Below are 27,672 nucleotides of genomic sequence, written 5' to 3'. Positions count from 1 at the left end.
AATCTGACAGATTGATTAGTTGTGGACTGTTGAACAGTCATCCGAAGTGTTAATATACAGTGTTATGCTAAATTTCATCAATAGTCTTGCATTTACTAACACAGACTATATCTGTAATTGGAAGTAATTTGCGTTTTCCTCCAGTAGAAAAACATCATAAGAACAATACTTAGTGGCTCAATGTATTACAGCTGTGTTTTTAGAAGACTAAACATTTTATTGATATAGTGTACAGCCAAGCACATTTGGTCAGACTACAAACGAGTCGCAGGTGATAAAGTATTAAGCGTTTTCCCAAAGTAAAGTGTGTCTGAGCCAGGTCCAAGAAAAATGCCAGCAGGTGTCTGTAGCTCCGCTCACTCTCCGCCTCTTTGCCCTTGTTTGGTATCCCGCCGTAAGTGCGATGACGCGCGAACAAAATGGCGACGGTTGGCCACGCCTACTTGTGGCTTCTTTCAAGCTCTTCAAAAATCTATGGGTGACGTCACGGAGACTTCGTCCATATATTTTACAGTCTATGGTTGTTACCCCCTTATTACCCAAGCATTACAGTTTGTTTCCTTATACCTACACATACGTTCATTATACTTACACTATACGTACAGAAAGTAAACTGTTATTTTACTCTACTTACGCGGTACTTTGTGGGTTGTAAAAGAAAGCGTTACCCAATGTTTTATTGCATCGCACATCACTTCAGGAGGCGGCGTGAATCAATTTAGCTAAACTGTGACATGGTCATCTTGCGGAAATATTACCAACAATCCATCAGGTAATGTTTTCCTTCTCTTGCTGTCAACAAATATTTTTCCTCCAAATCCTATAATGTACAGCACATCGGCCAACAGCAGCTGGATTAGTCCAAAAGGCGAAGTACTTTTTGCAGTTGGGTTTGTTTTAGTTTAACTTAAGATCTTGGTTCATGTCTGTTCTGTATGATTGCTCCTTCTGCTGATAGAGTACTACTGATAAAGACTTGTGACTTATGAAAAATAAAAATAGCTGTGGATTTCTACTTAGGACATTGATTCTAGTTGCATTTCACAACTTTTTCTATAGCTTACCACTATCACTAAGGAAGAAAGTCATACTCTGCATTCTTCGCTATCATTTAAGGATTTAACTGATGCTGTTATGCAAATGTAAATTGGTCGTGCCCCTCGGATTGATGGTCTATCAGTGGACTGTTTTAAAGCGTATAGGGAGATCATTGGAAAATATTTTCATCAGGTAGTACAAAGATGTTTTGAAGATGATGTACTTCCCACTAGTGCTCAAAGAGCTGTGTTGGAACTGATGCACAAAAAAGGTGATTTGAGCCTTTTAAAAAAACTGGAGACCAGTTTCTATTTGAACAATTAATTACAAATTGATAGCTAAAGTTTTGAAAATAGACATAAATTAGTTTTGGGTGATATCATGCATATATATCGGTTGTATTGTATTCCAGGAAGAGCATAATTTAATCAATTTTTGATCAGAGACATTCTGGAAAATATTGTAAGGCTTCCCTCCACATTTAATGATATTATTGCTTATATAAGTTTGTAGTAATGATGACAAAAATGTTTTCAAGTAAATGGTATGTTTATTACTATATCTAGATATGTTTATGCACAAATAATAGGGGGGTTGTTTCTTTGGTTGGTAGGTGACCATCAACCTTTTTCTCAGAGGATGACAAGCTGACAAAACATTGCTGTCGCTCTGATACAAGTTTTATTTATGGAGAAAATTACAAAGTACTGCAGTGTTTGTGTGTTCCCCTTCGGTTGGGGAACTTCAGTGCCATGAATGGGAGGATTCGGATCAGAAGCCGCTTATCTGGAGAGTATTGAACGGGCCAATGAATGAAATTAATTGGCAGCGTAAGCTTGCGCAGGTGTGCGACATCTGCAATCATCTCAGCATATAAGCACACCTGAAGCCAGCAGACGCCATCCTTTTCGCTTCAGATCCTTTCTGAGTGAGTCGATGAGGGTTCCTCTTGCTGATCAGCACTTCAGAGCGAACGAGTGTGTCTCCCGGTCCAGAGTGGGTCTTCGCGGTGGCAGACGGTCGAGCTGGGTTACTCCCTTGCCTGCGGTTCTTTGGGTCCGGTCCTCCAGAGCGGTGCGTATAGTTGCAACTTTCCTAAAAGAGCAACACAGTCGTGCAGCACGTCCTTTTCAGGATGGCGCTCCGACTGTGCGTTTCTGGATGCGGGGGTTTCCTGTCTCCGGATGATGGACACGATCACTGCATTGCATGTTTGGGGGTCCAGCATGTTAATGCGGTGCTCGCGGGCGGTTCATGTCGTCATTGCGATGCCATGACCGTTGCACAGCTAAGATCGCGGCTAACTTTCGCAAGAGAGCGAGCCAACCCAGTTGCCTCCTGTTCTAAAAAAGCAGCGGGCGCTCGGGCAGATCTGAGGGTTTCAGCGGGAGCTAATCCGCCGCCCACGGGCTCGCGGACCTCTCGCTCCTCACGGCGCTCCATCCAAGCTTCGGGTGGTGAGAGTGATCCGTCTAACCAGATGGTAGCTCTCACACTCGCTGACACCGGAGATCAGATGTCCTCCGCGGCATCGGAGGGTGGGCTTTCACTGTCCGACGAAGATCCGGACCCGCTCGCCCCCTCCGGGCAGGTGAGCGCTGTCAAATCGGATCCTGAAGCGGACATGTTAGCCGTGCTTTCCCGGGCTGCTTCGGCCGTGGGGTTGGAGATGGTTTATCCCCCAGCTCCGCGGCCGGACCGACTAGATGGGTGCTACGTAGAGGACCAGAAGGCGAAGCCTTCGAAGCCTCTCGTCCCCTTCTTCCCGGAAGTGCACAGTAGGCTCACGCAGTCCTGGAGGGCACCTTTCTCTGCCCGTGCTGCGAGTGCCTCCGCCCTCACCGCCCTTGACGGCGGAGCTGCCAGGGGGTATGAGGCGATCCCGTCAGTGGAGCGTGCTATCGCGGTCAATCTTTGTCCGCGCGGCGCCTCTACGTGGCGGGGTTTGCCCCGCCTCCCGTCCAAAGCCTGTAGGTTGTCTGCCTCCCTCGGAGCCAGAGCTTATAAGGCTGCGGGCCAGGCTGCTTCTGCTTTGCACGCGATGGCCACCTACCAGCGCTACCAAGCGCAGGCGCTGGCCGAGCTGCACGAGGGCGGGTCCAACCCAAGCTTATTACATGAGCTGCGCACCGCGACCGACTATGCTCTTCGGACTACTAAGTCCGCCGCGTGTGCGCTGGGGAGGACGATGTCCACACTTGTGGTTCAGGAACGCCACCTCTGGCTAAACCTGGCCGATATGCGCGACGTTGACAAAGTTCGCTTTCTTGACTCGCCCATATCCCAGGCTGGCCTGTTCGGCGACACCGTCGGTGAATTCACCCAGGAATTCAAGGCGGTGAAAGAGCAGTCGGATGCGATGGGCAATGTCATCTATCGGCGTGGCCGTAAGCCCGCTCCGCCCGCCGAGCCATCCACCTCCGCTGTTCCTCGCCGAGGGCGCCCGCCAACGAGTGCTGCCCCGCCCCCGCCTGCGCCTCCGGCCAAGCGGGCGCGGCGTTCACCTCGAAAGCAGGCAGCCCCTCCTGCCCAGGGCGCCGTTAAGTCCGGTAAACGGACCGCGAAGCGTCCCTGAGACAGGCCATCCGGAGAAGAGGAAACTTGCTCTTTCCCCGCTGGAGGGCGGGGCCCCGATAACAACGGTACTTTTCAGTGCCACCAAAACATCAGTAAAAGAGCACTTTTTCCCTTCCCCGGATGTGACTGCACGAGTTCTGCCAGTCCGGGACGCGCTGCCTTCCGGCTCGCAGACTCTACGTGCTTCGCCAGTGGCTCACGAGCGCTGGGGGGACGGTCTCCCTTCCCTCAGCCCTCCAGCCCCCTCTCCGGAGTCAGGGTGCGGAGCCAGAGCGAATCGCTCTCCTCCAGCTTTTCCGCGGGACCCTCGTGCTTCCCGGATCAGCACACCCACTCCGCGCTGCCCCACCGCTGGTACGTCAGCGATTGTAGCGATGACTCCATTAGCGAGGGCTCTGCCTGCCTGGTTAGCGCGGGCCAGCCCCTCGCGGTGGCTCATACGCACAATCAGACTCGGTTACGCGATTCAGTTCGCGAAACGGCCCCCCAAGTTTACGGGCGTGTATTTCTCCAGGGTCAACCCCCTGTCCGCCCCTGTCTTGCGAGAGGAGATTGCTGCCCTCCTGGCGAAGGGTGCAATCGAGCCGGTTCCTCCAGCCGAGATGGAGAGTGGGTTTTACAGCCCATACTTCATCGTACCCAAAAAGAGCGGTGGGTCACGGCCAATCCTAGATCTGCGCGTTTTGAACCGCTGTCTGCACAAGCTGCCGTTCAGAATGCTCACGCAGAGGCGCATTCTCCAATGCGTTCGTCCTCGGGATTGGTTTGCAGCCATAGACCTGAAGGACGCGTATTTCCATGTCTCCATTCTTCCACGCCACCGCCAATTTCTGCGGTTTGCGTTCGAGGGTCGAGCGTGGCAGTACAAGGTCCTCCCCTTCGGGCTCTCTCTGTCTCCGCGGGTCTTCACCAAACTCGCGGAGGGTGCCCTAGCGCCCCTTCGGCTCGCGGGCATTCGCATACTCAATTATCTCGACGACTGGCTGATTTTAGCCCACTCGCGGGAGCAATTGATTATGCACAGGGACGAGGTGCTTCGGCATCTCCGCCTACTGGGGCTTCAGGTCAACCGAGAAAAGAGCAAACTCGCCCCCGTGCAGAGGATTTCTTTTCTCGGGATGGAGCTGGACTCGATCACCATGGTAGCGCACCTCTCCGAGGAACGCGCTCGCCTGTTGCTGAACTGTCTGAGGGAGCTCGACAGCAAACTAGTGGTCCCACTGAAGTTCTTTCAGAGGCTCCTGGGGCATATGGCATCCGCAGCCGCCGTCACGCCGCTCGGGTTGCTCCATATGAGACCACTTCAGCACTGGCTTCACGATCGGGTCCCCAGACGCGCATGGCACGCGGGCACACACCGGGTCTCGGTTACTGCGCTGTGTCGCCGCGCCCTCAGCCCTTGGAACGACCCCTCGTTCCTACAGGCCGGTGTGCCTCTAGGACAGGCGTCCAGCCATGTTGTTGTTTCAACAGACGCTTCCAACACGGGTTGGGGGGCCGTGTGTCGCGGGCATGCGGCTGCGGGCCTCTGGAAGGGTGCCCAGCTGCATTGGCATATCAATCGCCTAGAGCTGTTGGCAGTGTTCCTCGCTCTCCACCGCTTTTTACCGGTGCTGGAGCGGCAACACGTGCTGGTCAGGACGGACAGTACGGCGGCGGCGGCGTATATCAACCGCATGGGGGGTATGCGCTCTCGCCGCATGTCTCAGCTCGCCCGCCGTCTGCTCCTCTGGAGTCACCCGCGGCTGAAATCGCTGCGCGCCATTCACGTCCCAGGCACGCTCAATCGTGCAGCCGATGCGCTCTCACGACAGCTGTTACGCCCTGGAGAATGGAGACTCCACCCCGAGTCTGTTCAGCTGATATGGGCGCGATTCGGGGAGGCCCAGATCGATCTGTTTGCTTCCCCCGAGAACGCTCACTGCCAGTTGTTTTTTTCCCTGACCGAGGGCTCTCTCGGCACGGATGCACTGGCCCACAGCTGGCCTCGGGGCATGCGCAAGTATGCGTTTCCCCCAGTGAGCCTGCTCGCGCAGTTTCTGTGCAAGGTCAGGGAGGACGAGGAACAGGTTCTGCTAGTTGCGCCCCTTTGGCCCAACCGGACCTGGATATCAGAGCTCTCACTCCTCGCGACGGCCCTCCCCTGGCGGATCCCTTTGAGAGAGGACCTACTCTCTCAGGGACAGGGCACCATCTGGCACCCTCGCCCCGATCTTTGGAACCTCCACGTGTGGTCCCTAGACGCGAGGAAGACTTAGGTAACCTACCGACTGCGGTGGTTAATACCATCACTCAGGCTAGAGCCCCCTCCACGAGGCGCGCCTACGCCCTGAAGTGGAGTCTATTCACTGAATGGTGCGTCTCTCGCAGAGAAGACCCCCGAAATTGCCAGATTAGTGTTGTGCTCTCTTTCCTTCAAGAGAAGTTGGACAGCAGGCTGTCGCCCTCCACTCTCAAGGTTTACGTGGCCGCCATCTCCGCTTATCATAGCGCGGTAGCTGGCGGCACCGTGGGAAAGCATAACCTGGTCATCCAGTTCCTTAGGGGTGCTAGGCGAATTAATCCATCTCGCCCCCCTCTCATGCCCTCTTGGGATCTCGCCCTCGTTCTCACGAGTCTGCGATCCGATCCCTTTGAGCCACTCGAATCAGTATCTCTAAGATTTCTGTCCCTGAAGACAGCTCTGCTGGTTGCGTTGGCCTCCATCAAGAGGGTCGGGGACCTGGAGGCATTTTCGGTCAGTGACTCGTGCCTGGAATTCGGGCCGGATTACTCTCACGTTATCCTGAGACCCCGCCCCGGTTATGTGCCCAAGGTTCCTACCACCCCCTTTAGAGATCAGGTAGTGAACCTGCAAGCGCTGCCCCCGGAGGAGGCAGACCCAGCCCTTTCTTTACTTTGTCCAGTTCGCGCTCTGCGCATTTATGTGGACCGTACTCAGAATTTTAGATCATCTGAGCAGCTCTTTGTCTGTTATGGCGGTCGGCAGCAGGGAAGTGCCGTATCGAAACAAAGATTATCCCACTGGATTGTGGATGCCATTTCACTCGCTTATTCGAGTCGAGGTCAGCCGTGTCCCCCGGGAGTACGTGCACACTCCACTCGGAGCGTTGCATCCTCTTGGGCGCATGCACGCGGCGCCTCTCTAACAGACATCTGTAGAGCTGCGGGCTGGGCGACACCCAACACATTTGCAAGGTTTTACAATCTGCGAGTGGAGCCGGTTTCCTCAAGGGTATTAGGTAACCCTTTGGTGATTGAGGAGACAACTCGGTAGGGTGTTGAAACACGCTTGCTGCGCCATTCTCCCTAACACGGAGGTACGTGCGCCTTTTTTATCTGTCAGTAAAGTTCCCCGTCAGGTGAGCCCTGCAGATTCCTCCGTGGCCCCCAGCACTGACTCAGCGGAGGAGTCACTTGCTGGCCCACTACGTTGTAGGTCTGGTCAGCCCGCGTTTTGGGTATAGGTGCCTGCTATGCGTGATCCCCACTAGGCGATCCCATATGCTTATTCCGCCACGGTTAAGTCCCCCCCTGGGCGGACCCGTGTCTTCCCTCTCCGCTAACCACTCTTTGCTATGCGTACTCCCCCTTTTTAGGGCTAGTCCATAGGTAAATTCTGCCATCTATCCCCCCCTTGGGTAACGGATGGCCTCCGCAGCGTCCTCCCTATCGGGATTGCACGCTTCCCAACGTACTGTCGTATTTCCTAGAATTATCTAGATGCTCACGACTTCCCAAAAAATATATCTAAATCCGTAAAACTTCTGTTGAAGTAGGATAAATTAGGGCCAGGGACACGTTGGAGGACCGCGCCCCCCATGATGTGGGTGCGTCACGCTTGCTTGACTATCTCCTCATCGGGGGTGTTGGTAAGGTGCAGTCATTATGGCGCTTTCCATATTCTCCCATTCATGGCACTGAAGTTCCCCAACCGAAGGGGAACGTTCGAGGTTACAGAAGTAACCCTTCGTTCCCCGAGGAGGGGAACGGAAGTGCCATATTCCGTCGCCATAATGACTGTCCCTTAGCTGTTTGAAAGTCTCTTCAGCTTAAAAGGATGGCGTCTGCTGGCTTCAGGTGTGCTTATATGCTGAGATGATTGCAGATGTCGCACACCTGCGCAAGCTTACGCTGCCAATTAATTTCATTCATTGGCCCGTTCAATACTCTCCAGATAAGCGGCTTCTGATCCGAATCCTCCCATTCATGGCACTTCCGTTCCCCTCCTCGGGGAACGAAGGGTTACTTCTGTAACCTCGAACGTTCTGTGTTTGTCTGCGATAATTAGACTTACCGAAATGTATATATTCCACACAAGCTGAAGCTGATTGGTCAATTCCTGTCACATGACTTGCGGTGCACTCCCGGACCGGGGTTGATTTGGGCGATTGCATCAAGCAAATGGGTGCGCAAGCCGCACAACTCCATTGGAAACAACAAACTTACGCAAACTCTAGAAATACATAATATGCGATTGGCCCCTAAAAGGCCGCTGTCATTTGCAATCTCCATCAATTAATCTTCTTGTACAGACATGCTAGATTCACCTGATTTGTTGACAAATGGGTTGCAAATCCATTCCTTGGCAGTTCGTGGGTCGTTCACTGGACCTTTTCCCCTTAGCAAAGAAACTTTCCAAAGTCTGTTTCTTACTCATTTTGCTGTTTGTGGGTTAAATTTGGGCACCCAACTGACTGCAATGTAACCTATAGAACACGGTTATTTTTCAAAGTAAAAGACTTTTTAAAATAAAAGATTGTTCAGACTCAAATAATAAATAAAACTGAAATAATTAATGATTTCTTGTGTGGCCCAGTACAAATTGTTCCATGGACCAGTGGTTGAGGCGAAAGAGCGATATTAAATGCTCAGCCAGAACAGGAGAGGAAGAGCCGTTCAGGTACTGCTGGGCGTTTTCCCTTGGAGGTTTATTAGCGAGAACAGGGCAGCCAGGCCGAACCACAGCAAGCAGGATGGCGGGACAAAGTATCAAAATAAAGAAGAGAAAAAAATGAAACCAAAACAAGCTGGTGCTTGGAGTCTGGAGAGACACGACACAACACTCACAGTTGGAAGTACAAGCCTCACGAGCGTGTAAAACGGACTGACGAAAGACAAGAGACGAGAGGAGACTAAATAAACAGTAAGATAATGATGTTGTTGATTATTGTATTGGTCTATATAAAAAAGCATCATCTGAAAAACTTAAATGAGAAATCCAAAAGGGTTTTATAATTTGTTTTGGTCAGGAAAACATTGGTTGTGGGAATCAGTCCTGTATCTAGAGCTACATGAAGCAGGTCAAGGACTTATGGATATACGATCTAAGGTAGCTGCTTTTAGGTTGCAAACAATTCTAAAGTTAATTTATCGTCAGCCTTCAAATTGGACTAGAACAGCTTATTCTTTAGGATGAATTTGGACAAGCATATTTTTTGATGAATTTAAAAGAAATTAACTGCAATTTCCTCTTTTTATGATTCTGTGTTTAATGTTTGGCAAATTTTTAAGGTGGAAAATGAAAAGATATCTAATTAGTCGATTTAAAAAAAAACTTTAATTTTTAATGCTCACATTCCTAGTGTGATCTTTGAATCACAGATGATATGAACAAATTTGATGAGAGCAGGAATATATAAGATCATCTTAGATTATCATTGGATACCTGCAGAAGAGTTAGCAGTAAGACTTGGAATATTTTGTGTTTCAATAATACAAAAACTGAAATCAAAGGTTATGTTTCTATTTTGCCACACAAGAGGAAACACCTGATAGTGTCTTCCCTAAGATTAGTGTAACTGAATATTGGTGACTGGCAAGAGGTGGAAGGAAGGTTGCTTTCTTTTAAGACACCTGAATTTGGTCTTTTAATACTATTTCTAAGAAAGCTCTTTAAAAAAAAGACAATAAAACTTTAAAAGATCTTCCAGAGACTAAGTGGACTGATTTACAAGTTCTTTTCTACAAGGATGTTGGAGATCCCTTTATAAGAAACCTATTTAAAAAAAACAATTGGAGATCTACGGTGGAGTACCTTACATTGCATCATAGCAACGAATAGATTTAAAGGACGTTTAGATCTTTTGCAAGGTGAAGAGTTCCTTCTGTGGCATTTCAGAGACTGAATTTTTATTGGTTGTTCCAGGTTAAAGGAAATTTTAAGCTTTTAAGTTGAACCTTAATTTTGGTTTTTATCTTTAGAAAAATCTTTTTTGCTTGTTTTTGGATCAAAATATAGTGCTCTAAATAAGAAAAAAAATGTGTTAATAAATGTCTTGTTAGGAAAAGCTAAAATGGCCATTTGGTTAACAAGAAAGAATAAAACATTGCTTAGTGGAAGCACTGATCCCTTACTGATGTTTAAGGCTCTGGTAAGGAGTATGTTAATGCTGGAGTATAAGTATTCTTAATTAGTAAATTATTTAGAGTCATTGTTTTCTTAGTGTTTTTTTTTATATAAATAACCCAGTGAAGAAAGGTTTTAATATAATGTTTTAAAGAGCCCCTATTATACATTAAAAAAGGGTCATAGTTTGGTTTTAAGGGTCTTCAACAACAGGCTGATATGCATGCAAGATCAAAAACACTTTCATTGTCTTATAATATGCATTTATTTATACCAAATTCTTCCAGCGATACGTTTAGCGATTCATTTGTTTCCAAACCCCTCCTTAGTGTGAAGCTAATCTGCGCTGATTTGACCGATGACAGTCTGTTGCGATTGGTCGACGGCATTCAGTGTGAGACAGAGTGAAATGCCCACCACGGCTTATTAACAATATTCAAGTAGTCAAAGTGCATAGTGTATCTCATATTTCAGACCCATCTCCACCAACTAATTAACATATGTGAACACATACAGCCTCTTACAGTCTCAGATATGTTACCAACTACAGAAAAACTACACACAACAGTGATTTTGTCCTTATTTAGGTTCAAAACAACACAAAATATAGCCCACAGTCTGTGAAAAACTCTTATCTGTGTCTGTAATCTTCAGCAGCATGTGTAGCCTCTGTTAAAGAGTAATTCCATCATTCCCTGTTCATATTAGTTCAAAAGGTGAGGATAAAAATTAAAACGGCACGTTTTTTTTTTTCACGTTTACTGAAGAAATAATATGCTCCTTTTTTCTGGCTTCTCCTGTTTTTCACGCTTCACTCTCGTGTTTGTCCAAACCACCAAATCACCGTTGTACCAAACCGAACGTACCATACCGTACCACTCAGTGAAAACTGGCCATTAAAGCAGGGCAGTTAAACATCAGCATATTGCTTTACTCTTAACCATGGTACACATTCAGTATTATTCCACACAGTGGCAAAACCTGAACTATTCTTAACCTTGACCCCCACACGTGCAGGAACAGCTAAAGGTGGCCATAGCAATGCCACACGGTAGTGGAACGCGAGCTCACAAACTCATTTAAATTTGTAAACAAAGCGGCCTGCACTGCGTTTTCAATGTGACTTTAGATGCGAAATGAGAATATAAAGGGTAAACCAGATTTACAAGTGACAAAAAACAATTAAATTCATAATTTGCAAGCTAGAGAAAACAAGCAGGCAGCCATTTTAATCACACTTACACTTGTGAAATGGAGGAAGAAACTGATCCATTCATTCATTTTCTTGTCGGCTTAGTCCCTTTATTTATTGCCACAACGGAATGAACCGCCAACTTATCCAGCACATTTTTACGCAGCAGATGCCATTCCAGCCACAACCCATCTCTGGAAAACAGCCACACACACACTCATACACTATGGACAATTTAGCCAACCCAATTCACCTGTCTTTGGACTGTAGGGGAATCCGGAGCACCCGGAGGAAACCCACGCGAACGCAGGGAGAACATGCAAATCCCACACAGAAACACCAACTGAACCAAGGCTCGAACCAGCGACCTTCTTGCTGTGAGGTGACAGCCTTTTTTAAATATTTCTCAAATGATGTTTAACAGAGCAAGGAAAAGGTATGTCTGACAGTATGTCTGATAATTTGTTTCTTCTGGAGAAAGTGTTATTTGTTTTATTTCGGCTAGAATAAAAGCAGTTTTTAATTATTTTAAAAACCTTTTAAGGTCAAAATTATTAGCCCCTTTAAGCTATATATTTTTTCGATCATCTACAGAATAAACCATTGTTACAAAATAACTTGCCTAATTACCCTAACCTGCCTAGTTAACCTAATTAAACTAGTTAAACCTTTAAATGTCACTTTAAGTATAGAAGTGTCTTGAAAAAATATCTAGTGAAATATTATTGACTAATTCTGAAATCAACTTTACATATGTGTGTGTGTGTGTGTGACACACACACACACACACACACACACACACACACACACACACACACACACACACACAAAATGGTTGGTCTGGTTCTCGAATCTGATTGGCTGATAGCCATGCAATATTCTACAAAATCAGAACTCATCTATCCTCCTTACCGTCAACAGTGACGGCAGATCAGTAAACTCACTACAGTTTGACAAATATTGCAGCTGTAGGGCAACATAATGTACTTTTGAGACATGAGGTAATATTTGAGCTTGTCAACTCATTTACACTGACATAACGGAATCATGAACCAAAGTTACAAATAATGGCACATCTGATCAGTGATCATGTAATTAATGTAAATCCAGCATTTACACTTTTCAAAGAGTGGATAAAAGACTTCCAGTCTTTAAAGTCCGCTATGAAAATGACTAAGCATTCATTGTAAAGCAGGTGGGACAGAGTTTTTAGGTAAGAGTGTTTGCCACTGAGTCTACACATTTTAAGGGCTAGATTAGGTACATTTAGAGATTTAAGTAACATTATTTAATCCTTCATTTAATCGTCATGATGCTGTCAGTCGTGCGACTGATACTGCCTTCACCATCGCTAAAGAGCACGCATTCACTGTGATGAAACGAATTTTGCAGCTAATGAAAAAACCGTTACTGCTATTAAGATGAATTATACAAAAAATAAGTTATGTCAATATATGTGCAATATCAGACAGCACCCGTGAGAACAGCACAGTTATTATTGTTAATTCAGTTCATCTCATCCACGTCAAGCAGTGCGTGCAGGGCCGGTGAGCGCATGCAGATTTTTGTTTATTTGTTAGTTGTGATTAGAGTGTTAATATATATAATAGAATTTGTTTATATAAAAAATGTAGTAACGGTTCCCATCATTTTTGGTGGGTCCGACTAAATTTTGTCTGGTGCCGCCTACATTTTTGAAGAGCCCCAGTGCTACCAAGAAAAAAGGTTAATTTCAAGCCCTGTGAGACCTTAATCTGTAGTGGAAATGTCTAGTTTTAAGAAAATGTTGAATGTAATAGAGCCCGGTTGCATTATTCCTTCATAAGCCCTTTTCAGTCAGATAATTCCTGCTTTCAGATCCACTAAAATGCCAGGTTACAGTCAAATCAAGCAGATCTGTGCTTTCTGAAGAAAAGGTGAACTCTCATCTTTCTGAAAATAAAAAAAATACTTAAAAATGTAATGAAACACTTCCATATAAAACTAAATTGTTCTCTTTTTTTAATTGTTTAACTACTATAATATTAAAATTATTTTTTATAAGCAGCATTTTGGTTTTGAGTATAAAGAAGGATTTGTTTTATTTGCCGCTAAGCAGAAACCCCAGAAGTATAGCGCTATCACAGTTTAAAGTAAAAGAAAAAAAAACATAATACTTCTATAATGTTAGTTTTAATACATTAAAAAAATTTAATCAAAGAAATCCTCTGGCTTTTTTCTTTTTTTTTGCTGTATCGAAAACATACCGAACCGTGACACCGTGTTGTATTGAACCCAACCGTGATTTTTGTGAACCGTTACACATCTTTTATATATATAGATACAAATTCTCTTCTTTATGACCTGCGGTTTATTATTTAATTGTCTATCAGCAAAAAATATGTAGTAAACTTCTTTGTTTTTCCAAAACAGAATTGAGGGCAGAGGGTGATGGAAAACTGGATGCTCTTCTGCAGCATTGTAGTATAGTAGATGGTGCCCAGTGGTAATAATTTAACCATTGAGAAACATTTGGACACTTCAACTTACTTAGCCACTTTGAAATAAGTAATACTGTCACATAATTTTATCGGTCAACAAAAAAACACCATAAGAGCAACAGGATGACATTTAATTATTATTATAAATATTGTATAAATACTATATATTTTTATTATTTAACGATGTAAACGTTGCTTTATCATGATTTCTTAATGAGCAAATGTCTAAATGTATTAGTAGACAGTCGGATAGTTTAGTAATGTACACAAATCTACGCTTCATGAAATGCTGACTCAGGCATCTTACATGTAATACTTGTAATAATTTTAGTATTGCAACAAACCTGCCAACAGATGTTTTGTGCATGCACACCTGCCTGTGTTGCCATGTAAACTTATAGCATAAGGGTTTGTTCGTGGTTCATGAATTAAGTGTATTAGAATTATTAATAGTGGCCAGATGCGAATAGCAAAAATGAAGCATTTGTTGAATTATTGCTATTTACTTTCCAAGATTTAGTAATTAAAATGAGTCACAATTTATAACTAATTCCTTGTTTGTTTGTTTTTTGCTTAAAACAGCTGATTACTGTGTGCACTAAAAAACAACACCAATTACTTAAGTCAGGAGGTCTACATAAAGGAGATCTTATACGATTAGTGATTACTAATAGTGATTTCATCCCAGGCAGCTTAGATAGACAGCAACTCTGTACATCGTAAGTTGATTCAATAACAGGATAATACAATTCAAAGTATACATCTTTAGTTAATCTTAAGTACCAAAACTTATTAATTATTAAAAATAAAATAAGAAATAGTCGTTTTCAAGAGGATCAGATATGGCTCATGTAAAATATGTTATACTCTGATACATAATACTAACAAAAAAGAAAAATACCTTTCTGTTTGTCCATTGCAGGATATGCACAATTCCTTTAAGTGAAATGTAGACAGTTGCTTCCTGAGTTCATTGGTAAGAGTGGTTTTGGATCAGTCCAGACAAGCAGCTACTTTGTCAACAACTACTTCTCTCTCAACCTCCGCCTCCAGTTTTTGAAACACGCTCCTCTACAATAGCTCAATAGCTCCACACTGCAGTAACATGGACCATGGCATTACAATAATATTAATCATCATCATCATATTTTCTACTCATAATAACAATAAACTTAATACTGACACACAGACTAATTTAGCCTGTATATATGATTAATTATTTAATTCACACCACACTCCATCATTCCTTTATACAAAACATACAGCTGCAACCCTCTAAATATACAGTACAATCAAATACTTATAGCTGTCTCCCGTGGTTAAGTAGCAACGGACTGTCATGATTATGCTAACATTACAAAGTTGGATGATTCTGCTGAGCAAACTAAAAGAAAAGACCTGTTCCCCTTCGGGTGGGGAACTCCAATGCTATTGGTGGATTTGATTTAGAAAATCCACGAATTGGGAGGATTCGGTTCAGAAGCCACCTGTCTGAAAGAGTATGAAACAGGCCAATGAATGCCAATGAATTGGCAGCGTAAGCTTGCGCACGTGTGCTTCATTGCCAATTAACCCAGCATATCCTTTTCGCTTCAGAGACTTTTCTGATCGAGTCGATGAGGGTTCCTCTTGCTGAATACAGCGACTTCCGAGCGAACAAGTGTCTCCCGGTCCAGAGTGGGTATACGCGGCAGATGGTTGAGCTGGGATTCTCCCTTGCCGGGCGTTCTTTGGGTCCGGTCCTCCAGAGCGGTGCGTATAAGTTGCAATTTTTCCTAAAAGAGCAACACAGTTGTGCAGAACGTCCTTTTCAGGATGCCGCTCCGACTGTGCTTTTCTGGATGCGGGTGCTTCCTGGCTCCGGATGATGGACACGATCACTGCATTACATGTTTGGGGGTCCAACATGTTAATGTGGTGCTCGCGGGCGGTTCATGAACCACCCCTGCTGTCCCCTGCTCTGCAGTGGGCACTCGGGCAGATCTGAGGGTCCCAGCGGGAGATAATAAAAGGGGTCACGGACCTCCTGCTCCTCCAGGTGCTCCATCCAGGCTTCGGGCAGTGGGAGTGATCCGTCTAACCAGATGGAATCTCTCACGTTTGCTGACACCGGAGATCAGACGTCCACCACGACATCGGATGGGCTTTCAATGTCCGACGAAGATCCAGACCCGCTCGCCCCCTCTGGGCAGGTGAGCGCTGTCAAAACTGATCCTGAGGCGGACATGTTAGCCGTACATTCCCGGGCTGCTTCGGCCATGGGGTTGGAGTTGGTTCATCCCCCAGCTCTGCGCCCGGACCGATTAGATGGGTGATACGTAGAGGACCAGAAGGCGAAGCCTTCGAAGCCTTTCGTCCCCTTCTTCCCGGAGGTGCACAGTAGGCTCACGCGGTCTTGAAGGGCACTTTTTTCTGCTCATGCTGCGTGTCCCTCACCACTCTTGACGGTGGTGTGGCCAGGGGGTATGTGGCGATTCCTCAGGTTGAGAGCATGATTGAGGTCAATCCTTGTCCGCTTGGCGCCTCTTCTTGGCGGGGTCCGCCTCGTCTCCCATCCAAAGCCTGTAAGTTATCTGCCTCCCTCGGAGCTAGAGCTTACAAGGCTGTGGGCCAGGCTGCTTCACCTTGCATGCGATAGCCACCTACCAGCGCTACCAAGCGCAGGCGCTGGCCGAGCTGCATGAGGGTGGGTCCAACCCAGGCTTTGGAGCTTCTCACCGCATCCGACTATGCTCTTCGGACCACTAAGTCCGCTGCGTGTGCGTTGGGGAGGACGATGTCCACACTAGTGGTCTAGGAGCGCCACCCCTGGCTAAAACTTGTTAAAACTCGACAGTAAAATAGTGGTCCCACTGAAACTATTTCAGAGGCTCCTGGGGCATATGGCATCCGCAGCCCCTTTACGCCGCGCGTATTACTCTATATGAGACCACTCCAGCACTGGCTTCACGATCGAGTCCCCAGACGCACATGGCACGCGCGCGCACACCGAGTCTCTGTTACTGCGCTGTGTCGCCGCGCCCTCAGCCCTTGGAGCGACCCCTCGTTCCTACAGACCTGAGTGCCTCTAGGACAGGTGTCCAGTCTTGTTGTCGTTTCAACAGACGCTTCCAACACGGGCTGGGGGGCTGTGCGTTGCGGGCATGCAGCGGCGGAACTGTGGAAAGGAACCCAGTTGCATTAGCATATCGCCTGGAGCTGTTGGCAGTGTTCCTTGCTCTCCACCGTTTTTTTCCGGTGCTGGAGCAGCAACACGTGCTGGTCAGAACGGACAGCACGGCGGCGGTGGCGTATATCAACCGCTTGGGCGGTATTCGCTCTCGCCGCATGTCTCATGTCTCAGAGAGTGAGAAAAAATCAGAATGTCATCCAGGTGGACATAGATAAACTGATCTATCATATCTCTCAACACGTCATTGACGAGTGTCTGGAAAACAGCCGGAGCGTTGGAAAGGCCGAAGGGCAGAACGCAGTACTCAAAATGCCCTCAGAGTGTGTTAAACGCTGTTTTGCACTCATCCCCGGGTCTTATGCGAACCAAATGATAAGCATTACGGAGATCTAGTTTTGTGAAAAAGTTCGCCCCCTGCAGACGTTCAAAGGCTGAAGACATCAACGGCAAAGGATAAGTATTCTTAAACGTGATGCTGTTCAGCCCCCGATAATCAATGCAGGGATGAAGGGAACCATCCTTCTTTTTCACAAAAAAAATCCCGCCCCCGCCGGTGAAGAAGACGGACAGATGATCTTGGCTGCTAGAGAATCAGAAATATATTTCTCCATGGCCTCCCTCTCTGGAACAGACAGTGAATATAACTTGCCCTTAGGCAGAGACGCACCTGTCAATAAGTCTATAGCACAATCATAGGGACGATTAGGAGGTAAAGAAGCAGCCCGGGACTTACTGAACACTCCCTTCAGGTAATGGTACTCACGAGGCACGTTTGAAAGATCTATCTGCTCCTCCTGAAACACAGAACGAGAAACAGTAGAACAAGCAGACAATAAACAGGACTCATGACAGCTCTTGTTCCAGGAAAACATGGCATTGTGACCCCAATTAATGTGAGGTCTATGTAACACTAACCAAGGATGACCCAAAATGACAGGGGTACCGATAGCATCTGTTAAAAAAAATGTAATAGTCTCAGTCTGGTTACCGGAAGAAATGAGTTTTATTGGAGCAGTGATATGTGTGATGGTTGGAAGAGACAGGCCACTAAGGGCGTGCACAGCAATGGGTGAAGAAAGCGGAGAAACAGGGATTTTTAAAGTATTAGCCAATTTGGAGTCAATAAAGTTTCCCTCCGCTCCAGAGTCAATGAGCACGTGACCAATATGAGTGTAGGAATTAAAACCCAAAGTTATGGGTAAAGTTGTTGTGTTATGGGACTCCTTTTTACCCATAATCTCCCCCACCAATAAACTCTTACCCATAGTCGACTTCTTACTCTTGGTGGGGCAAAAAGCCACAAAATGTCCTGCAACTCCACAGTATATACATAACCCCTCCGTACGGCGGCGATCTCGCTCCTCCACAGTAAGATGACATCTGCCCTTCTGCTTGAGCTCTGGTTCAGATACAGAGAGCTTCATCTCGGGAGAGCGGGTCCTTGAGATCGGATGTTGTGGGCGGGGCTCCTTGCGCAAACCTCTCCGTTGTAGGCGGTTGTCCACTTTGATGGCCAAGTCGATGAGGTCATCTAGGGTCTCAGGTAACTCCATGACGTAGATCTCGTCCTTGATGTGATTAGTGAGTCTGTGAAAAAACATATCTCGCTGAGCCTCCATGTTCCACTTACATTCTGCTGCCAAAGTATGAAAATCAATGGAGAACTCCGCCACACTCAAATCCTCCTGACGGAGCTCCGCAAGCCTCCTGGATGCCTCTCTCCCCGAAGCCGCTCGATCAAACATGGCTCTGAGTTCATCTGCACTTGCATTTGGGTTCCACGTCCATAACTGGTCAGTTCATTCTGTCACGGTCATACAAGAGACGTGGAACCCAAATGCAAGTCTTTTAATGGATATATCACACAAAAAAAACAGATAAGTAGATGAGTGGCTAGAGAACAAGGATCCGAGAATAAAGGAGTGAACAAACTAAGAGAGATCGGCAGCGCTGATAAAATGTTCATGAAAAAACAACAACAACGAGGATCTAACAATCATCTCCGATGGAAACAGGAAACATATTGTAGCAGCAACAAGGATATCACCCAATCCACTCACCACCAGCAAACACAGTGAGGAGAGCCTGACAGAGACACAGAAGACCGTGATCTAACAACGAACTGACAAAGTGAGACAGGAACGCTGAACATTTATAGGCGCAGTAATGCGCTACACCTGTGGTGCATTGATTATAAGCTGAGCGGTGCTAAGCAGCGACTACCGGAGACAGCGATCATGTGACCGCCCAGCTGATGACATGAAAACAATAACACTGACAGACACGCGACTCTCACACAAACATAGAAACAAGCGCACACACACTAGTGATACAAGCACCGCAGATACAGATAAACTCTCCGCGTCGCGCAGACACATCATAAAAGAGCAGACAGATCCATAACCGTGACAGTTAGTGATTTGATGTTTTAGAATAGAATATGTAATGGTCAATAATATTAGTAAAGGAAACACAGGCCCTATATGTGCAGTTTACATATATTTCAATTAATATAGAATACGAGTGCATGTTTTTACCAAAGGTAATATTGCATTTTTTCTTAAATGTGTGTGTGTATGTGTGTAAAACGATATAATTTACGCAAAGAAATGGGGTTCTTCACTGAAAAAGTAGTTCCTCCACCCCGTTTAGAGCATCGATATGGGTGTTTTACATTAAATCTAATGTGGGTAAATTGATGGATCTGCGACAGAGAAACTGTGGGTTTTGGGAAACACTCATCACTTTATCATTCTTTTCCCCAAACCATGCATCGCACTATGACAGTTCAGCTGCGAGTTAATGTGCATGTCGTTGTTTGGGAAATAAACCCCTGGTCCGCTAGTACCGCATGCCTCATCCTCTTGGCCATAAATTAAAATTTGATATAGATTAATAAAACAAATATTTAGCCTATGAGATGAAATGCATGTGAAATGTCTCCTTTGCTAATCTTTAAACGCGTATTGTATGAAAATGTTTTGTTATTTGTTGCTTAGGTTATGTGAGACCGGAAGCTTTATAGAGAACATTAAGTCTAAATTAAAACTTAATAAAATATTTGTTTCCATGATTGAAAAGGAAGGCTTTCATTTTTTTTCTGAATGAAGTGGGAGAAAGAATCACGCATCGCAGGGTTTTATGCATCCCCAATATGCAATGCCAAGAGAGTGACTCCATAAGGTAATGTACACTGCACACACTTTGTCTAATGTGTAAAAGCGTGGACGCATGTCAGGATAAACTAGTCCTTTAAAATGTCCTTGCTTATTTATAGAGAAGTTCTGAATTTGCAGGGTTATCAACAATGAGCGCATATTTAGGCTTGGAACAGCCCTCTGTTAAAGATTTGTGTTCATCCTTGCTAAACTTAATTGAATCCATATATATTAAGTATCGTACTCTGTATAGGCAAGTACATAAATTAAAATACTCACTCTTATCAGTTTGTAAAAAAAAGTGGTATCGGTGCATCCCTAGGCTACACCATTAGTAATGGTTAAATCAACGCATTGGCATTATTTAAAAAAAATAATAATCTACTCGTTTTAATCTTGAAATCATGATAATTTTTAGAGAATGGCTTTTTAATAATCAACTTTTCTGTCATTTATTTCTCATTTGCTAATTATTTTGTTAATTTGTTAATGTTAATATATTACATAGGCTATTTTATATGCACGTCTAAAATCCTTTGGCATTCAAATTTGCTTTAAACTTGAAAGGGAGAAAGTAGATTTGACCTGTCAGTGTGAGCACATTGCTTCTTAACAGCATAAAGCATTTCTTTTTAATTTCAATCTTTTCTTTAACCTATTAAAAAAAAAGTCAAACAGTTATTATTAAAAATGAAATCGTTTTGTTTATGGCATATAGTTAACCATTTATGCGATTGGGTAAATGGTGTATATCAAGAACTGGTGTATATAGGGACCTTTCTGCCTCTTTTGCCTCTGATCTCTATTCTCTTGAAGTACTGACACAGTTTAATTTCCACTTCTGAGAGGGCCATGTTAATATCTGGATGTTCAACTGATTGGTTGCTGGAAGTGTACGCAGTCAAAGGCATCTGTGATACTTCACCTTCTCGTCTTCGACTGAAAAGCATAACTTGAGTTAGCGTAACCTTAGCTAATTTTGACCAATGTTGAGATGAGGGCTGTTTTGACAAGATTTTGCAATTTATTTTTTCCTGCTCATCAAGATACAAGTGTAGACGTTTAACATCTTCAGTGAATGGAAGCAGAAGTGTGCAGTTCCAATTGGCTTCCTCCAGTGTTCACCGGGCTGTTGCAGAAATGTACTCAGGCCATCAGGACTGATACAGTTGCTGAAAACTCTGTGCATTCTTTGCTGCCTCTTCATCTCCACAGATGGTAGAATGGCTCTCTATAAGCATAGCTTAACATATTACTCAAGCTATGTCCTAGTTTTACAGCAATACTATCTGTTCCATACATATCCTTCTCCTCATTGTATCCAGCTGTTCTTTTAACTGCATTAATTGTATGCATAAAGTTTTTGGGATGGATGAGCTCTTTAATAGATGTAACAGCTGATACCTCTCTTGCAGATATTAGGAGCCTTCCAAGCTCTCTCATTTTCTGACGAATGTGCTCATGCATTTTAACTCTTGATTCATACTTGTTATAAAGATGCTTCCCCAGCTCTAAAATGCACCAGTCATTTCTTGCTTCAAGCGCCACTTGGTCTTGATTCATGGCATTTAAGAGTTTGCTACTTCTACCTCCTTGCAATGTTTACGCTCCAGGTGTCTAGCAATTTTTGCTTGAGCACAGCCACAAAAACAGTGTTGTTTCTAGTTGTAAACTCTTGCTCCATTGCTTTTTTTAGTTATAGCTGGAATAATGACTGAAATGTCAGGACCTGAGGATGTGGCATGACTCTGGGAGCTCTCTGTTTCACTGGTGTTTTGAGATCTGCCCTTTTTCCTGCTCTTATCTAAAGTCCACCTGATTGGCTGCATTTCTGTATTTCCTATTGGTGAATCACTAAAGCTCGAACTGCAATCTGAACTCTCTTCAGTGTCCGGGACATACTCCTCCTCACTGACTTCATCTTCATATGAGTCTGAGTGCTCCAAACTCTTCTCTCTAGCCTTAAAGACAATGACTATTACTTTCAGTTACCCTTTAAAAAAAAAAAGATAATGAAAAATACAAAACACTTACTCTGACATTCCACACTGCATTGAATGATAATGATTTTGTACATTCTTCATGGCTTGAGGGTTGCATCTTAAAAACAAACAAACAAACAAACAAAAAAAAAAAACACACACACACAACACAAGAACTTGTTTTTTCTCAGAAAAAACAAATCTCAACTAATCTAGAAAAAAAAGTACATGCTTTGATGGTGTTTTACATTTTACTGCTTTTTAAATATGCACAATCTAATTCTTTAGATCACAATCTAATTTCTATGATGATCACGCTTGGACAGATCGTTAAGATGTGTTTACAGGTGTACCCTTTCAGACAAATTCTGTTCAAAGTGATTCATATTCAGCTCAAACGAAGTGTAATGCAAATTACATTTGGACTAGTGAAATAAAGAACTACAGCACCACGAAAACCAAACAACAATAACAACAAAGAATTTAAATGAAATTAGATGTAGCGTTAAATATGACATGTGCAGAAATATTTGAGACCTAGAACAGCCAATTTAAGACTTAAGTCTAAAATTTAAAAAGTGAAATTTTAGGCCTTAAGACCTCAATGGAAACCCTGTACATGTGTATTAAATAAAAAAAAATATATATAAACATACCTCAGAGACTAGTGGGACTCCTCCTGGAACAGAGCAGTTCTCTTGTGCAGTCATATTATCATCCTTCAATAAAAGCTATATATAAACATTTATTTATTAGTTAGACAGTAAAACTCAAGGATCATGGTCCCCACTATGTCAGACCTTACTGTGTCTGTATTCAGGACAAAGTGTGCTACACAGCTTCTCTAACGGGGCTCTGGTCCCCACAATGTTACACTAGTGCGTACGCTCACAAATTAAGCCACACCCACCGTTTCATTTCTATATTTAATTTTATTACGCTAATTACAATTAAGTATGCTACGAATAATAATAATAATGATAATGTTAATAATAATGATAATAATAATAATGATGATGATGATAATAATAATAATGATGATAATAATAATATTGATAATGATAATAATAATGTTAATGATGATAATAATAATAATAATAGTAGTAATAATAATAATTATAATAATGATAATAATAATATTAATGATAATAATAATAATAATGAAATAGATACCTCAGAGACTAGACTCCTCCTGGAACAGAGCAGTTCTCTTGTGCAGTCATATGGTCATCCTTCAATAAAAGCTATATAAAAACTTTTAATTAGTAGTTGGACAGTAAAACTCAAGGGTCATCATGGTTTCCGCTACATTCATTCTTCCATGGCGGGGCGCCACACCAAAATTCCTCCCGCCACGGCTACATTACAGCTTCTTATTTAAAATATTCAATCGTTTTTTAAATAGCAGGTTAAAAATCGCACTGAAAACGTATGAAAAGGTAAGTGAATAATAACAGCGCAAACTTTTCTGTGACCATAGTAGTGCTGTGCGTTCTGTTTAACCCTTTAAGGTGCTGACTGACTGACTGACAGGTGCGTGATGCGAGACCAGCAAACACGGTGTAGCTTTCAGTTATGATGAACACAGTTTCTATAGTTATACTTTATTTATAGATAAATGTCTGTGGCTCTTCATATAATGACTTTATCTTGCTGGAGTTTATAGCTGTTTCTCGTTACTTCAGGATGCATCAATGCCGCAGTCCCCTCCACAAAGTCTATCGGAGGCATTCATAAATGTTCCTAGCAAATCTAATAAATGTTGGGAGACATACTCGGTACATAAACGCACTAAATCACACTTCAGCCGCGTTTATTTGAGGGCATGCAAGAAAATCTGCACTTGAGCAGCGTATATTTGAGACGCGCAAGAAGTTTTGTGTACGAACAGAGGATTTCGGCGCTCAAGCAGAGACTGACATGCTCGTAGGTGCCCACGACATTTGTCAATGAAATAACGCCTCATGTAGTAGTAGATCTGTGTAAAATGCCCAACAGAGTCTGCCGCCACAGCTCGAAAAAATCCTAGAGGAAACACTGGTCATGGTCCCCACTATGTCAGACCTTACTGTGTGTGTGTATTCAGGACAAAGTGTGCTACACAGCTTTTCTAACGTGGCTCTGGTCCCCATAATGTTACACTAGTGCGTACGCTCACAAATTAAGCATGCATGCCTCAGAGAGCTGTGGGACTCCTATTGAAACAGAGCAGTTCTCTTCTGCAGTCGTATGGTCATCCTTCAGTGAAAAACAAACATATTTGTAGAAATTATTCCCCCCGCGACTTGGACTCTTCCAGTCACCCCCGCCGATCAGCGTGAAATGGGCTGATCCAAAGTTTCTTGCTGAGTTTCGGAAAGTGGCAGAGGGGAGAAAGAGTTGATGATGATAGGGGTTAGTTTGATAATTAAAGCTGTGCATTGTAAATAGTTAGAGGAAAAGAAGTATTTCAATTCGAGAAGTTCATTGATGGTGTGTGTGCGTACATCTAAAAAGTAAGTAAAACAGAATGTTCAATGCTTAGTTTAGTGAAAGTTCATACCTATTTGTTTGTTTATAAACTGTACCGAACCACTGTAAAGATTGCCGATTTAGATGTACACATATATGTTTATGTTTACAATTATCATTTCTTATATCTATATTATTCCTGCCGATACATTTTATCTGTAATCATACGCTATTAACGCACACACCTTAGGTAGCGCATGCGCTGTTACCACTTCACGAGTCAGCTTGTGCAGCGGGGGTGTTCACGTGCGCAGCTCGTGGCCAACGCACACACTTTAGGTAGCGCATGCTCTGTAATGCTGTTTGCCGCTACATGAGTCAGCTCGCACAGCAGGGGTGTTCACGTGCGCAGCTATTGAGTTCATGGAAAGCCTGGGAAAACAAGCTAAATGACTTACAGTACATCAGCTGGCCACGTTGTTACAGTACCAAAGAGCTTGATCACCCCACCAGTTCAAGGCAGATCCTTATTTTCTGCGACACCTCAGAACAGGCTTACGGTTCTGTAGGATACTTGCGAACTGAAAACCAAGAGGGCAGGGTAGAAGTAGCCTTTGTCACTGCAAGATCCCGAGTGGCTCCTAAAAAACAGCAAAGCATCCCTTGCTTAGAGATATGCGCAGCTTTGATGGGTGCACAGCTTGCGAAGGTGTTGAGAACAGAACTAACTCTACCTTTTTAGAGCATCACATTGTGGTCTGACTCAACCACTGTGCTCAATTGGGTACTGTCTCAATCGTGTTGTTTTAAGGTGTTTGTGGGCACCAGAGTGGCAGAGATACAGGAGCTCACCGAAAATGATGCATGGAGGTATGTGCCATCACAGGAAAATCTCGCAGATGACCTCACAAAGGGCAAAACTGTTTGTGAAATAGGCTGCGAAAGCAGATGGTAAAATTTCTCAGCCAAACATCTAATTACTGGCCAGAGATGCCGTCTCTAACATGCACTGACCCTGACAACGAACTGAGAAATGCAACTTTTTGCAGTTTAACTACCTCCCCTCCAACTAACTCAGATCAGCAGCCACACTCCAACTTCATAGACCTGTTGAAAGCCAACATTCACCCCGACAAAGTACCAACAGCAGATGATTACAAAGAGGCAGAATTGGCAGTCCTCTGCCAAGTTCAATCTGACTGCTTTGGTGAAGACTTAACATGCTTAAGATCAGGTAAACAATTGCCAAAAACCAGTCGACTGCTATGTCTCGCAGCTGAATTTGATCCTGCAACCGGTCTGATACGAGTGGGTGGCCGGCTTCGTCGACTCAGCCAACTAGAAGAGGATGCCATACATCCTATCGTCCTCGACTCTCAGCACCCCACTACTAAACTGATAATTAAAGACTTTGATGATAGGTTGCATCACCCAGGGCCAGACAGGGTGTGTGCAGAGCTCAGACGAAAGTACTGGGTGCTAAAGAGACGAGCAGCAGTGAAAAAGCACCAATATCAATGCATCGAGTGTCAAAGATGGCGAGGAAAACCAACTCCACCTAGAATGGCAGATCTCCCCCCAGCAAGATTGCGGACTCATAAGCCAGTCTTCTATTCCACAGGTGTGGACTGTTTTGGGCCGTATACTATAAAGGTGGGACGTAGAAGTGAAAAGAGATGGGGAATTATCTTTAAGTGTCTGACTTCACGTGCAGTTCACCTCGACATACTCACTAGTATTGACACTGACTCCTTCCTAATGGCCCTTAGGAGGTTCATTTCTAGACGTGGCAAACCTTTCGAGCTCTTAGCAGATCAGGGGACCAATTTTAAAGGAGGTGAAAGAGAGCTTAAAGAGTCCTTCACAGCTCTTCATCCTGAACTTCAAACCCACCTTGCCAGCCAACAGATCCGATTTCTCTTCAACCCACCGAGCGCGCCCCACTTTGGCGGATGTTAGGAGAGAGAGAGATACGCTCCTTAAAGTCTGCCCTTCAAGTCACACTCGGCACCCAGACAGTCAGTGAAGAAATATTAAGAACAGTGCTAATAGAGATAGAGGGGATTCTCAACTCAAAGCCCATCGCCTATACTTCTTCAGACATCAGTGATCCAGATCCAATAACTCCAAACATCCTTCTGATTGGGCGGCGAGACGCTTCGTTACCACAAGTCATGTATCACGATACTGAGCTCTTAAGCCGCATGAGATGGAAACACAGTCAACTCCTAGCTGACCACTTTTGGAAACACTTCATTCGCTACTACCTACCAAACCTTCAAATAAGGCAAAAATGGAAAACTGAGGGGGCAAAACTTCAAATTGAAGACACTGTAATGATTGTAGATCAACAATTGCCACGTGCCCTGTGGCCAGTGGGAAGGGTTGTGCAAATCTTTCCTGGGAATGATGAACAAACTAGATCGGCCAAAATTCAAGTGAAGGACAAAACCTACATTCGGCCTGTAGCTAAATTAATCTGCCTGCCCCCACTCCCAGATTGGTTTGAGACTTACACTTGACTGTTATCTCATGTCTCTATAGCAAATATCTCATGTCTCTATTCACCCGGTGAATTTGGGGGCGGCTGTAGAAATTATTCCCCTCGCGACTTGGACTCTTCCAGTCACCCCCGCCGATCAGCATGAAATGGGCTGATCCAAAGTTTCTTGCGGAGTTTCGGAAAGTGGCAGAGGGGAGAAAGAGTTGATGATGATAGGGGTTAGTTAGATAATTAAAGCTGGCATTGTAAATAGTTAGAGGAAAAGGAGTATTTCAATCCGAGAAGTTCATTGATGGTGTGTGTGCGTACATCTAAAAAGTAAGTAAAACAGAATATTCAATGCTTAGTTTAGTGAAAGTTCATACCTATTTGTTTGTTTATAAACTGTACCGAACCACTGTAAAGATTGCCGATTTAGATGTACACACATATGTTTATGTTTACAATTATCATTTCTTATATCTATATTATTCCTGCCGATACATTTTATCTGTAATCATACGCTATTAACGCACACACCTTAGGTAGCGCATGCGCTGTTACCACTTCACGAGTCAGCTTGTGCAGCGGGGGTGTTCACGTGCGCAGGTCGTGGCCAACGCACACACTTTAGGTAGCGCATGCTCTGTAATGCTGTTTGCCGCTTCATGAGTCAGCTCGCACAGCAGGGGTGTTCACGTGCGCAGCTGGTGGTCAACGCACACACATAGCCAATGTATCGACCAGCATTGACACCAATTGCTCCTCTGGTTAACCCATTGTGTTTTTGC

The 27,672-nt window shown here is 44.3% G+C and overlaps 1 protein-coding gene across 5 annotated transcripts in view; it reads right to left on the bottom strand.

Moving 5' to 3' along the window:
- si:dkey-220o5.5 overlaps positions 1–14,674 on the bottom strand; it is a 68,829-nt gene extending 54,155 nt beyond the window's left edge. For 2 of the 5 annotated variants that reach the window (XM_087265311.1, XM_087265309.1), the window contains exon 1: positions 14,538–14,620. Coding sequence is in view for 2 of the 5 variants with exons in the window: in XM_087265310.1 (XP_087121436.1) it covers positions 14,538–14,553 (16 nt within the window). In the remaining 3 variants the exon portion in view is untranslated. Of the gene's footprint in view, positions 1–14,537 lie in introns of all 5 variants that reach the window. The other 3 variants (XM_087265310.1, XM_087265313.1, XM_087265308.1) reach the window with 3 other exon arrangements.
- Positions 14,675–27,672: the final 12,998 nt, after the last annotated feature.

This window comes from Danio rerio, chromosome 8, assembly GCF_052040795.2.
Source record: "Danio rerio strain M-AB ecotype USA chromosome 8, GRCz13ab, whole genome shotgun sequence".
Lineage (NCBI taxonomy): Eukaryota > Metazoa > Chordata > Actinopteri > Cypriniformes > Danionidae > Danio > Danio rerio.
Note: the sequence above shows the minus strand (reverse complement) of the source record. Positions and strands in the feature narration are given on the sequence as shown.